This window comes from Sinocyclocheilus anshuiensis, unplaced genomic scaffold, assembly GCF_001515605.1.
Source record: "Sinocyclocheilus anshuiensis isolate Anshui unplaced genomic scaffold, SAMN03320099.WGS_v1.1 scaffold1162, whole genome shotgun sequence".
NCBI lineage: Eukaryota > Metazoa > Chordata > Actinopteri > Cypriniformes > Cyprinidae > Sinocyclocheilus > Sinocyclocheilus anshuiensis.
The window spans coordinates 2,751,777-2,766,906 of record NW_015540875.1 but is presented as its reverse complement, the minus strand read 5'-3'; the positions used below and the strand labels follow the sequence as shown (position 1 = coordinate 2,766,906).

The 15,130-nt window shown below is 34.9% G+C and overlaps 2 protein-coding genes across 2 annotated transcripts in view; both read left to right on the top strand.

The window, feature by feature from the left end:
- The first annotated feature begins 94 nt into the window (after positions 1 to 94).
- LOC107688230 (uncharacterized) overlaps positions 95 to 15,130 on the top strand; it is a 17,933-nt gene continuing 2,897 nt past the window's right edge. Inside the window, exon 1 of the mRNA XM_016485846.1 lies at positions 95 to 165. The gene's annotated coding sequence lies outside the window, so the exon portion shown is untranslated. The remainder of the gene's footprint in view (positions 166 to 15,130) is intronic.
- LOC107688235 (uncharacterized) lies at positions 10,955 to 11,819 on the top strand. Its single transcript, XM_016485856.1, has one exon. It carries the CDS (start codon positions 10,974 to 10,976, stop codon positions 11,652 to 11,654), a length of 681 nt encoding a protein of 226 aa, XP_016341342.1. The 5' UTR covers positions 10,955 to 10,973; the 3' UTR covers positions 11,655 to 11,819.

Sequence of the window (15,130 nt, the reverse complement as noted above, 5' to 3'; positions counted from 1 at the left end):
AAATCATCCTAACGCATTCTCAGCGCGCGCAACTGCCTCTCTGTCGCACGCGCACACTGCCTCTCTGTTCATTTCACACTCACTCAGATCATCACAAATATCCTCCTCGAGCCAATACCTGAGGGAAACCTGAATTTCGGACAGCAGCTCTTCTACCAGCCAGACGTGAGAAACCTGTTTGAAATATTTTCTGCTGGGGTAAATTGCTGTGATGCGCATGTAGGGTACTTATGAGGGAGACTGCGCTTTAAAACGCTTTTCGAGGTGTTTCCTTTACGGAACAGAAGATGGCACATACAGTGGTGCCATATCTACGTAACACAATTTTAAGCTCAAGTCGTTTTAATTCTGCTCTGAATGGGAATATTTCGAGGTTTGCAATGTGCCCGGACTTGGTTTAACATGATTTTGTTTCTCATTAACATGCATGCGGATTTAAAATGGAAGAAAATGATGATGGCACAGTTGGCTATCGTGTAAAATTAGCAACGTGAGGAGTTTCATGCATGCTTAATGCGTTCGACTGTGATGAAAACACGTAGGTCTATAATTTAGGTTTTTTTAAAAGTATGAGAAAAAATCTAACATTTTACATCAAAAATATTATTATAATATATCTGACCGAATGCACTTGAGCTTTTTTTTGTCTGTCATACCTGTATTATCTGAGAAAAGGTTTTATGAGATTTATTTACAACTTCAGTGTCTCAACAATGAGACTATAAAACAAATGGAGACGTTCAGTTTTCTTAGGCAGAAATTATTCCATGTTTACGAAAGAACAATCTGCAATTTGCAACTTTTATTTTACATTATGCACCTTGAATTAAAACAGAGCAATTGTGCAAAGAGAATTTTTATCTTATTTTAATAGTACCAGAAATGAAGGCATTTATTTTTGTTTGTTTTTAGAAATGTCCAGTCCACTAGAGCGGGTTGTAGCTCAGAAGAAGGAGGCCATTGAAGCCGTGATGGAGATGTTTGAGAGAGGAGCCGAGGTGCTGGCCAGCGCTGTTGGGGAGCTGTGTCCTCTTTTTGAAGCTTCTGCTCCAGTTTTGAGGCTGGTCTTGGACAATGTGGAAAGCAAGGAGATCACATATGTCAAAGATCAGTTTCTAGTTGTGAGGAGCAAATTAGATGTCCTCTCATCTCAAGTAGAGGACATCAACTGTGAGATTAAAAAGGGACGGTTGGATTCTCAGTTCTTCACTGTGGAGGAAAATATATGCAACCAGTTTAGAAAATACATAGACATTCTGGAGGCCAAACCTGAGTACAAAGAGGTTAGAAAACGCTTGTTCTTGCAGCATTTTCCCAAAACAGGAGAGAAGAACCTCTACATGCTTTACGATGCTGTGATGGGGAACAGCACATTTGGGGAACCGATCCTGGATGTTGTGGAACAATACGAGGCCAGAAACAGAAGGGTCCTGGAAGACTTCTGCGTCAGACTGAATGAGCTTCTCTGCTTGGTGGTTCACGCCGTCAGTCGTCACAAGGACAGCTTTGCTCTGTCGAGCTTTCCTGAAGAGTGTCACTACTGGGAGAAACATAAGAACGTGAATCTCTGTGTGCATTCAGAGTAGATTTAGATAAAAATCTTCTATAACTGCATTTTACTGTATCCATGATCTATGTCTTGACAAAACAGTATTTATTCAGCTTATTGTCTCTAACAAATAGTTAATGCATTTATTGTAATTCCTCTTTTCGTTGTTCTAAACTAAAACCAAAGTGATCTTGTTCAGACTAACCAGTTTAATTAACCAGCCCATCTGTGTATGCACTTTTATGAGCAATTATAATATTATTTTATGTTACAAAGTTTAATGTATCTGTCTAAAATCATGCCTTGAGAACCAAGAATTCTCAACCAGGGATCCGGGGCCCACTGGGGGGCCTAAACAAAATAAGTGGTCCACAAAAAGACTTAAAATAATGTACAATAAGACAAAATGTGCATTAAATAATTTCAAATAAATAAAAATCAATATATTCCTTATTTTATTGACTCCCTCAACAACTGTTTTTTTATCTTTCATTGAAGAATCAGTATTTCCACAGAAAGCATGGATATATGAGAGAATATTTTAAAAAGTACAGTTTCTAGACCTGCAAAACTCATGGAAATTGGCATCAAATATTGTAATTTTTAACTCTTAAAATGGCATAAAGTAGAAATGGAGTAAAAATCTTTTTTTGCTCAATCCTTATCCAAACAATTACACGTTTAGGGGCTTTCTAATGTTGTGGTGGACAACGGTGCGGCCTTGGAGACAAAAAGGTTGAGAACTGCTGCTTTAAACAATATCATGTATAAAACATTTTGTGAAATAGTTAAAGGAAAAATGGTTTTTGGACCAAGTACACTGTATTAGACTTGTGCCAGAACTGGCAATTTGGCCTTTGTGAGTGAATGACCTACATAGGGCCAACAGAATACAAATGCCCTACCAACCATGAAAAGAGGCAATGACCACATCTCAGTCTTTTTGTCTCGTCTCAGCGGCCCATACAAACTGAGCTTTCAGTAAAAGTAAAACGAGGACCTTTGCAAGAAATAGTTTCAATATCTGACATACATTGCTATGATATACCACCCAAAGCCACATTTAATTAAATTACTGTTTTAGTACACAAGTCAGCATTTTCTGGCCAAGGGCTGCAGAAACATGGTGAGTAACGTTTCACTTTGTTAATATAAAGCCGACGAGCTCTGAAGTGCTGTGATCAGCTCTCCGGATCCAGTCATTAAAATCACTGAGGTGCCGAGTGAAGGAACAATCCATCATTTAACACTCAGGAGGGAGGATCCATTTCCATTGTATTCTTGTATTCCATTCTGTGTGTTTCTATTGTGAGTTAATGAGATCGTAAATGCATATTGTTTGAAATTATATTCAAAACCACAGGGAATCAAAATAATATTTAAAAACGACATTATTAGAGGCCCATTTGACCTTATGGTGCAAGATCATTAAAAGCCATTTATAACCATTCAAGTTGTGACCTTGCAACCACACCGCCATGGGTGATGACCTTTGACCCCTACACACATAATCCAATAAGACTGTCCCCTTTATATGTCAATATGTTTTTTGATTTATGACAAAACAAATCATTATAGTACCTTTTATTGGTTCATAACAATTGCAGTTGTTGAAATTTAAAAAAGCCATTGACGTCACAAAAGCAATCCTCTCTCAAAAAACACCATTCTGAAAAAGGCAAAAAGAACCATTATTTCCTTCATATTTTTCCTTTGTGATGAATAATTCATACATTATTTTCTTTCATGCATTATTTATTTGTTTGTTTGTTTATGAAGGCGGCCAGCATCTTATTAAAAATACAAGGTCCATCCTAGAAATATTTAAAGTTTTTAAAGCAGTTGTTATGCTCGGTTTTCAGAGTCTGAATGGAAGTGCATGCATGGCTCAGCCTGTATTCATTAGCGGTTGAGGCTTCTGTCTTGGTTGGAGCTATATTGATCCATGTGGCTTCCATCTCTGAAAAACGGCTGAACCTTAAACCTGTCTGTTACTAGACCAAAACAAACATCTATTATTCCAGTACGACACAGCGACATGTTTTGCTGGACTACTTTAAAACTTTTAAATAAAGGCAAATGAAACTACAACCTTCTCCAGGAAAGGGCATCAGTCAATATCAATATTTAATATATAAATGAGTGATTTTATGAATCTCAGCATCACAGTAGTGCCGAGGCGGTTGATCTGTCCCAGGATACCTCACTCTGGCTGCATCTGCCAATCACAGCCTGAGCTAATGACATTACCTTTTCGTCAGAATGGACCATCGACCGGCTTCCTGGCCTTAAGTGGCCTGATCTGATAAAAAGCATTAAAACATTTGTACTGTGACACACACCAGCTCACCCTCAGCCTCTGCACTGGATTCATCCTTCTGATGTGTCTTATAAAACCTTTGCAAAAAGATCTTACTGTCTTCACAAAATGAGTATATATGATGCTGCAAATAAACTTTTTGTGCAAACTAAAGCCCATCTCACATTCAATATTCCTAAAGCATTTTAGCATAACATCTCAATCATGATGATCTGAAGTAAAATAACATAACATTACTCAAAACTGCAGCAAACAGAACTGTAAACAAAGCTATAACCATTATTAATTATCAGCAACACTAATTAGTCAAAAGGACACCATAATTAAATATTCATGAGATCATGGCCACGCCCCTCAAATGCAATGCACAGATAGGACCTAGTTTTTTTTCTGATTGCCTTTAATTAATTGAACTATGTTTGTTGAAATTGTGTACATCGGGGTTATTAAAGTTATCTAAAACTATAGAAAAAAAACCTACTTTAATGGAAATCTAAAAAAAAAACTTTTTATATTTTATTTAATTTAATTTTAATTGTATTCGATTTTATTGCAGCTAGTTAAAGCAACATTTCTCTTTTTCATTTAACTTGATGTACTAATATAACTATAGACATATTAAAAAACGAATAAAAATGACAGAGACTTAATTTACTCAAATGTTAACTAATATTAAAATGAAAACAAAAACATTCAAAATATGAATAAAATTGTAATAGTATCTCAATAACACTGCTGTATATACATCATTAAACCGGTTTTATCTAATAAATAATAACTTATTTGTTAAGTTAGTTAGTAAATTCAAGTTCATTTATTTAAATTAAATTAAAATTAATTACAATTAATTCATTTATGCAGAATTTAAGGCCAAATTATTTTTTGTTTTTTTCCCATTTTCAGTAATAAAAGCAGCAACATGTCAAAATAAAAAGGCTACATGTATTTTGAGATTATGTACACAAAGCAATTTTTATTATTCTAATCATTAAATAATTATTATTACATTTTTTATGATCTCAGCAGGCAAAGTTTATGTTTAAGTCATATTCGTTGGGGACACATGAAAACTTAATTTCAATAAAGGGAAGTTGATTTAAAGAAAATAAAGTGTCAGTTTCAGTCTTTGGGAGCAGGAGGTAAATGACACTCTAATTACACTCATGGGTTTATTTCTGTCCGCTCGTTCGCCAAACCATTAGCGTATTACGGTTCTAATCGGTATATTGATCTTGTTTTGGCTCCATCTGCACTCACACAATGTGTGCGAGCCTCGCAGTGTAATGCTGTTCTCTGTGTTTCTCTCCCTTCTGACCTTTCTGAAGGTCAACAGCATGTGTTTGTGCATAAATGTCACCAGCAGTAATATTATGATGACAGCAGATATGATAGAATCAGCTTTTTTCTTTTTCTTTTTTTTTGCTTGTCACATAAAATTTCAAAAAGATTCCTTTGTGTATTTTGCTAGACCAATGTTTCAGATAACTCTCTTGGGCTAAATGTTTTTTTCTTACATGCAGACCAAGATCGGATATTATTGACTGTATTGACTGATGATGTCAACAGTTTTCTGATTTTGACACCTGACTAATTTTTTATATATTCAAATTTACTTCATGATCGTGCTCAAAATATAACAACAAATATCTATCTATATATTTTAGTAAATTCAAAAACATAATTAAAATTATGCCGAATTTATTTAAAGCCAAATTCTTTTTTAAATGAAATATGAATGCATTTATATATATATATATATATATATATATATATGTGTGTGTGTGTGTGTGTGTGTGTGTGTGTGTGTTCAATTAGTGTTTCTACACTCTCAGAAATAAAGGTCCAAAAGATGTCCCTGGGGTGGTACCTTTACAAAAGGTACACTTTTGTACCTTTTAGGTACTAATATGTAAACTTTCAGTACTAATATGTACATTTAAGGTACCAATATGTACCCTTTAGGTACAAAGGTGTACCTTTTGAAAAGGTACCACCCCAGTGACAGCTTTTGTACCTTATTTTCTGACTAATTCTGTATAACTGTGTACATAGTATTTGTATATGATTATAATTTTTTATTAGCATTTTTAATTAGCTTTTTATATTTTCAGTTTTCATTTACATTTTTATTAATTTTGTAATGCGTGTTTGTCGTTTTAATTTTTTTTCTTTAATATTTATATTTAGGTGTAATTTATTTTATTTCAGTTTTTTCATAATTTTGTTTATTTATTTTAATTTCCAGTTAGTAGCTATAATTTTAGTGCTTCAATTTTTTTTATTTACTTGCTAAGGCAAGATTTCTCATTTTCATTTATTTAAAGTTATTCATCTGATATTTATTTTTATTTCCGCTTTATTTCAATTAACAAAAATGTTTTTAATAGTTTTAGTTAACGATAATAACCCTGGTCTACAACCAAAGCGACATGACAAACTGGATAAAACATGCTCAATCAAACATAAAGCACAAAGCAGCCTCACAGCACAAAGACTGGAGAGCGCTGGTGTTCGCTGTTAATCAGAGTCTTGTGGTGTAGGGTTTGGAGATTGAGGTTTCATCTGTCGTTTTTAAGAGCATCAAAAAACACGCTTAGGAGAAATGGACTGCAATCCATATAGAGCCTCCAACAAGCCACTGAACATTTGCCTGCTTCCTGTGATCTAGACATCTATCGATCTCTTGAGTCTAAAGGATGGACTCAATGTGCGGAGTGGCAGGTTGCCTGTAGACTGTTATTAGACAGATCAGGACTGGAAACAACAGTACTAAAGCACAAAAACAGCTGGCAAACATTTGCGAGTGCTATATAAAGTAAATCAGTATTAGTATTATTACTTTTATTGCAAAACATGGCTGCAGGCTGGTCATGTGATCTCAGCATGGAGGACATTGCAGTAAACTTTATATTAAATATCTGTTTTGGGAAATACAAAACCAACAAGGAATTTGACTTAAGTAATTCAATTCACCTCCTCCTCCAAAAATCTGCCATGTCAATCAAGTGGTTCTACAAAATAAAACCCAATCTGCCATGTTATTTATGAAACCAATTATACAGGCACAAAACAAGCTTTGTTAACTGAAAGTGTTAAAAGGACAAACCAGGACAACCTGATTTTCACCGACCCCACTGGTCCTCATCACACATATCTAAAAGCATGCTGATCAATGAAAGTATATTTATTTACTATGAACACCACAGCATTAATTATGAGCTGAAGTGACATCTTGTGGCTACAGGCATGCATAAACCATGGTGGTACACCAGATCATACTAAAGTATACTCTAACACAGTTTCTGATCATAGTAATCAAACAGAAATAACTATCTAAAATTCATATCCCTCAGCCACTAGTTTATACAATTAAGGTATTAGTGAAGGGAAATAATGAAACATGCACAAATATATCACACATATATCATTGATATTATTTTATGCCAGGACATTTTCTATTAATTTTACAGACATTTTGATTAACACAACGCAGTGTAGTATAAAATTCAAAATACAGGTAAAACACCTCTTGTTAAAAAAATCAGTACAGAAAATTCCTTCATATGAATACAGTACATTGTACACTATTTTAAAGGATTTTTTAAAGAGTAGTTTTATATTTAGAATTGTATTTTATTTTTATATTTCTTGTTATTACTTAAATTTTAGTTACAGTTTTAGTCATTTTGTTGTGTGTTTTTATCATTATGTACATTTTTGGTTTTAAAACTATTTATATTCTATAATAGTACTTATATAGTAATATTTTATATAGTATGTTTTATATATGTGACCCTGGAGCACAAAAGCAGTCTTAAGTCGCTGGGGTATATTTGTAGCAATAGCCAAAAATACATTGTATGGGTCAAAATTATTGATTTTTCTTTTATGCCAAAAATCATTAGGATATTAAGTAATGATCATTTTCCATGAAGATATTTTGTAAATTTCCTACTGTAAATATATCAAAACTTAATTTTTGATTAGTAATATGCATTGCTAAGAACTTCATTTGGACAACGTTAAAGGTGATTTTCTCAATATTTTGATTTTTTTGCACCCTCAGATTCCAGATTTTCAAATAGTTGTATCTCGGCCAAATATTGTCCTATCCAAACAAACCATACATCAATGGAAAGCTTATTTATTCACCTTTCATATGTTTGTTTTTGAGATGTTGTGTATAAATCTCAATTTCAAAAACTTGACCCTTATGACTTATTTTGTGGTCCAGGGTCACATATTACTTTTAGTTCATTTAGTTTTAGTTATTTTAGTACTTCAACTTAAATTAAATGAAAATGAGAAGTTCTGCGTTGGCAACCAGCTAAAATAAAATCATTTTAATCTCTTACTTTTTCAGTCCTTGTCTGTGTCTTTACAGTCATCTGATTGCAGGGTCTCCACTTTGGAACAGCCATTTACACTTGATTTGATGAATTTTACGAGTAATCTTATTCAATATGGAGAGAATCATTTTCGAACAATAGCAGCAGAGAATCAAGAGTCCTACTTGACAAACTGCTCTTATACAGTGTTGTCTATCAAAATAATAGGAAAAGGAAGACAGTACTCTCAGTACTCTGTCTATGCAGTCTGTGTCGTAGTGCTGCCAACCACTTCCTCATCATGTCTGTGTTTTGGTGCACAAGTAAGAAAACAGGAACTATAAGTTTTAGGAACTGGCTATATACATTTTGCATTACTCCATCTTTAGAGGAACATACATTACCATCAATGCCACTGTAACGTCTAAAGCAGGTCTACATCCTTTCACAGTGTGAATGATCACATGACAACTGGAATCCTGCAGCATCCCGGACAGCACCTACACTTGGTGTATGGATGAATGGATAGATTTGATGTCTGGATAGATAGACAGAATAGACAGACAGACAGACAGACAGACAGATAGATAGATAGATAGATAGATAGATAGATAGTTTCCATTGAACAGTATATCCATATTCATGACATTTCATTGATAAGCAAATTGATTGCATCAAGAGAATTTGAAGGTCAATGAATGAGCAAATCTGTTTCATTTACCAGGACCCTGTACGATAATGGTATAGTCCATCACTGTACACCCCTCCACACTGAGCTCAGATGAAACTGCCCATCCTGCAGTGGCTGCTGGGAAGACGCGCAGTCCAGGGAGGTGGCAAACTGAAAGGGTAAGAATAGAAATATTCCTCACAGGCAACTAGATAATGCTAGTCAGGCAAATGCCAATGGGCAGATTTTTTAGGCATTGTTTGTTAAAATTTGAGAATGGCAGAAATGATTCTCAGCATGAACAATGAAATATGGTGCAGCATCTAGGGGGAGCTATAACAGACAGACAGCATCTGACTGAAGTCATCTACTCTAGATGGGATGAAGACCCTTTCAAATACTCACATTGCTTGAGAAAACACAGGGAGATGTTGTATTGATGTTTTTTTGGCTTGATAAAGTTGTAAATGTTCTGTCTTGATCCCAAAGCTGCAAACAAACATCCAGCACTCTGTAAAATGAGAAGGCTTTGTATAAGAAAAATTGACATGAAATACAGGAAGGATATTAAAAAAAAAAAAATGTTGACTTCAGTCCTAAATCTCACAATAAAGTGTTGTTTAGTCATAGCCTGTAAAGTGATGTAAGATCTTTTTGATATTCAAGTTAAGGTCTGAAGCTGGTCATTTTTGTAAACCGTTTTCAGTATTTAACATCTATATGTTTTGTAGATATGAGCATGATTATGATTCATGTGCATTTATACAACACAACAACAACAAATAACAAATCACAAAAAAAAAATGCACAGTTCAAAATTTCACCATTTCAATTTTGAACTGTTTTGTTGTTGTTGTTTTTAATGATTGAGGTCAGAATTGTTCAGTTATGGCCATGGATTATACAACTCATGATCTATACTTTAAATGAGTGTATATCATTGAATTGTATTTCATCTCAGTTCAGATCTTGAAAATACAGAGGCAATATCACAAGAAAACAAATTGCCTTTTGAAGTCCTTTCAAAGTATGAGCTAATTTTAGCAAATTAAAGGTGATATTACAAGAACATTTCAATTAAATTACAATTCAATTAAAATAATAAATAAATAAAATAAAAACATTTGCCATTATTTTCTGACCTTTGTGTCATTCCAATATGCAGTACTGTTTCTGCAGTTGGTATTTATTTTTCTGTGGAACATTAAAAGAATTTAAGAATTCTTCAGATCTTTTCACATCCATTCTCAAAAAAGGAAAAAAAGTTCAAAGTGGTCCATAAGAAGTCCAAAAGTTCGACATGTGTGTTCCGGACAGGCTGTCAGTCTTTGCATAAGTGGCAGGACATTTTCAGTGACTCATTCTGCAAGTAATACGTCAGTAGGTGGTGACAAGTGAATCATTCAGTCAACCGATTCATTCAAAATGCGGATTAATTCAAAAAGGAAACAAACGACCGTCCTCAACAGTGAGACATTGAATGAGTCACTTAAATGATTAAAAAATGCAAATTTACGAACGAAACGTGCGAATTTTTTGAGCGAATCACTGAAGCATTCCGCCAAAAGATTTATTCAAAAACGATGATTCATTCTGGAGCTAAACAAGCTGCTGTCTTTATGAGTGAGTCATAGAATCTGAATCTGATTTGTTCAAAATGCTGATTCATTTACGAAGTAAACAAGTGAATGATTAATTCAATCGATTTTTTTCAAAAACACTTACTTAGCAATGAAACAGGTGTCTATCTTTATTCAGCCGATTCGTTCAGTCAGGAATGAACCAAACGTGTGACTTTTTTTTAGCGAACCACTGAATTATTCCGCCAAACGATTCATTAAAAACAATGATTTATTCTGGAACTAAACAAGCGCCTGTCTTTATGAGTGAGTCATAGAATCATACATTCAATCGATTTGTTCAAAAACACTTGGCATGTCAGAATGAAACACCACCTACTGAGTGCAGCACAAGAGATGCCAACCGCCTAAAAAATCTAATAAATAAATAAATTACCGCATTGTAGGTGATAATATTGTGTGCCTTTGTATCTTCAGTTTCTTCTTCAGGTAAACATCACTGGGAAGGGCTCTTCCTCCAGACACAATGGCTGAAAATGAGAACTTAGAAGATCAAGACAAGCTGAAGAGGGGTCTAGTGAAGGTTCTGGAATGCGTGGCCACCATCTCGTCTGCAGCAGCGGTGGTCAATCCCATCTTCGGCATGGCTGGTTCTCTCATCCGGGTGGTTCTACATCATGTGGATGACGAAGACGTTCAGAAACTCAAGCGTGAGTTTGGCAGCGTGACTCGAGCCCTGGATGAAATCTCACAGCAGAACCAGAATGTATTGCTTCAGATCAGGAAGGAGACTGTGGATGGCCTGTACTGTCGTGTAGAAGAAAACATTCGTAGTCAGTTCTCCAAATTCATGGACACTGTGGAGGTATCGGCAGCACATGAACAGCGCAAGAAAGAATTTGAAATGAGCTTTGTGATCAATCAGTGTGACCAGAACTTGTACACGCTGTACGGCGGTGTGATGGGCGAATCGAAGCTCTTCAGTCAGTCCATCCTAGAGGTCTACATGAAACATTCACAGGGCGACCAGCGTGTCATGGAAAACCTCTGCACTCGACTCACATACCTGTTCTGCATCGGCCTCATTGCTCTGATGAGTTACGCTGCCATCGTCGGGGATGATGAGGAAGCTCTGCGCATCGAGTGGGAAGAGAAAATGAAAGATGTGGCCAAAAAGATGTCAGAAGTATTAAACAGTTATGAGTGATTCTACCTCATGTGACCTTTTCCACAACTTCTCTTTTACCTATCTTTGTATGTTCTTTATCTATTTTACTTGTCATTGCCCTAGCAACCACTGTCCATAGTTGTCTATCTATTCATCTAGTTGTCTGTCTCACTTAAAACAATGTAGCAGCGGCTTGCAACCAGGGTTTGAGTCCGTCCCCTGCACTGAACGCGCTCTCCTCCACATCCTGAGTAGTTACGCCCCTTACTGCTGATTGGCTACAAGTTTGTTTTGCTATTCGGCCTGAATCGGTTTTCTAAAGGGTTTTTGAAAAATCGCTTACCCCACCTTTAACACCCGCCAAATGCGGGTAAAAATCAGCTGTGGCGGGTAACGCTGTCAAATCACTATCCAATTTGGCGGGTTACTTTTCGTAAGTTATGTTCACTCATTAATTTCTTGGGGAAGTTCAAGCAAGCCAAATCTGCGCAGGTTTAGCGCAAATACTGAACTTGTGAGACATGACATTATCGAGTATATTGCAAACACCAAACAAAACACACCTACAGAGTGCACGCATAAGCGACTAAGCATTTAGACGTGCGTTCTTTCACTGCATGATTCAGTCTATTAATATGCATTAAGAAAGGTCATAATTCAAGATAAGGGGGCAGAGAATGTATATATTTATATCATTTCATATAGTTAATCAATATTACACGAAGAGTGCCGTTTAAAAAAAAATCAGCATAGTTAAAAATGTTATATTGATTTTATGCAACAGTTCAATAAACAATAAGTTAATATCAATAGACTTTTTTTTTGTTGCTCTATTTATATATATATATATATATATCAAAATAGAGCAATAATATTGCAAATCTCTAATTCTAATGCCATGTAGCCTTGAAATACTTTTCTCATGAATCTCTATCTCTCTAGAATGTCATTGGTATATTTACATTTGCCACTGTCTAATGTACTCTGCAGTATTATGAATAAACAAAGATATGAGGAATACACATACTCTTGATTTCATTTCAAGACATACAGTTTAAGTCAGCCACAGTGAGCAATAGTGTCTAATAGTGTCATCATAGTGTTTTGTCCAATATGTTTATACGGAGTGACAGTTTACCGGCGATATGTTTAGCAGGTGGTATACAGTAAATTACATAGGTAAATACGCTTTATTACTAAACATAATGAAATGCAATACATCTTTTTGTCTTAAAAATATTGTATTTATACAGAGTATATTACTTTCACTCAAGCAGTTTTTGGAATAATGAATAAAAAAAATAGAGGAAAAAAATGACACTTCCCATAATTTACTGAAGTAGCTATATTTTGTCACAATTTTAATTATTACATTTATTTATATATATAATTTAGCTGTTTTTGTATGCATACCTGATGAAACGTCACGCATATGAAGATTTTTGAGTGTGTGCAACTACTCATCCTGACACTAGATGTCCCAGATAACATACAAGATTTATTCACACTCTACAAATACATTGTGATCGAGCTAATAATAATGGCCGTTTCTTTTTTATTATGAAGGGGAAAAGAATCTATTGTAAGTTAAGAAATTCAGATGTTCACTTTACCTATTGTGACTCTGTCGGACAACTCTTCAGCCAAATCCTGAAACATAACTGGCCAGAGAGAGAACCCTACAGCTGGATACACATGACTAGAAGAAATAATAGATAAGAAAAAATAAATAAATAAATAACAATTCTAGGACAATGTGCCAAGGTGTGGAAACGCCATTAATTAATGCATTACATTCAACGTCACTGTTCATCTTCTAAGTACCAGAGACCAGGGCAAGTTGTCCTTGTTCCGCAGACGTTTTCCTCTTTTGTTTTTTATCCGCCATCTCTATCTTTCTGTCGCTCAGCTCAGCTAATGTCCATCCCCTGCACTGAACGCGCTCTCCTCCACATCCTGAGTAGTTACGCCCCTTACTGCTGATTGGCTACAAGTTTGTTTTGCTATTCGGCCCAAATCGGTTTTCTAAAGGGTTTTTGAAAAATCGCTTACCCCATCTTTAACACCCGCCAATTGGACACATGCTTTTCTCTAGCAGTGGTTATCTGTTTTCAAACGCTAAGCTCTAAAATTAGGACATTTAATCAAAATTAAAATTACAATATCATCATAAGGTTTTTTTTTTTTTTTTGATAAACAAGCTGCCAAACATAAAAGCCACGCTGAAATACACTCAGTAATGAAGCTAGGCTGTTCTCAAGGTCAGTTTTCACGTTGGGGCAAGTTGTCACATTGATAATCTCTTTATCTCTTGCTCTTGCTTGCTTATAAAAAAAATATTGTATGTTGCTGTTTTATACAGTATAATTTTATACAACCACTTTTGTTGGTCAAAACAATTTCATGAATTGAGTGGAGAGAGAGAGAGAGAGAAAAATCAAATCAGCATCAAAAAACAGCCGGATCATATTGTGACAACTTATCCCATAAACTCTGCCAGATGCGCGATTTTTTTCCTGGACAATTATGGTCGAAACGTCAACATTTTTATAAAACATTATTTTGAATAACAACCGTACATCCTAAAAAAATAACCCTTAAACTATCCATTATCACTCTTACGCACAATCTATTAGACACACGAGTATCGTGTTATGTGTCACATATAATAAATGTAATACTATAGAATAGTAGGCTATAATATTATACTATCTAGTATACAATATATGATATAAATAATCTGTGATATATACCTTCTTTGGGATATTGAGATGCGAAAACCCCAGATCTGCGCACGTTCACGTTAATCCAGTGGCGCATGAGAGGTTGCGCACGACGCAAAATAAACTGCAATTAAACGGTCTCGTGTAAAAATTGATCTCTGAGCCGCACATCACAGATCCATCTGTAAACAAACTATAAAAATATACCGCAGTCAAATATGAAACATTGATCAGACAGTCACCAACAGCTTTCCAAAACCACCCCAAACCTATCAGTGCGCGCAACTCTCTCTCTCTCTCTCTCTCTAGATAGATAGATAGATAGATAGATAGATATGCATTAAAAGGGTTCATTGGGCCTTTTTAAATGTCTTTCGACACTGCAGTCCCATCATTTAAAATAGAATATAAATCATTTAAAATAGAAAACTGAACAAAATAATTTGTCTGCATACTTGACAGTTTTTTTTTTACACTTTTTCTATCCAACTCAATTAAATCACATGACCTTTTGCATTTAGGTGAACAAAAACCAAAATAAATCGAATCATTGAATGTACCTGATTCAGTGAATTATGAAGACAAATATAGCCTAAATGATTCATTATTTATTTTATTGAACAACATTATTTTAGTTCTGAACATTTATTTTTAATAATGAATGCAGTAAAGGGTCCATTTGCCTATTTTAAATGTCTCGGTTCAATCATTTAATTTGAAGAAGAAAGCTGAACAAAAACTTGACTAGCAACCTCTATAAAAAAAAAGGGCTTTTTTTGCTTTATGTGAGCA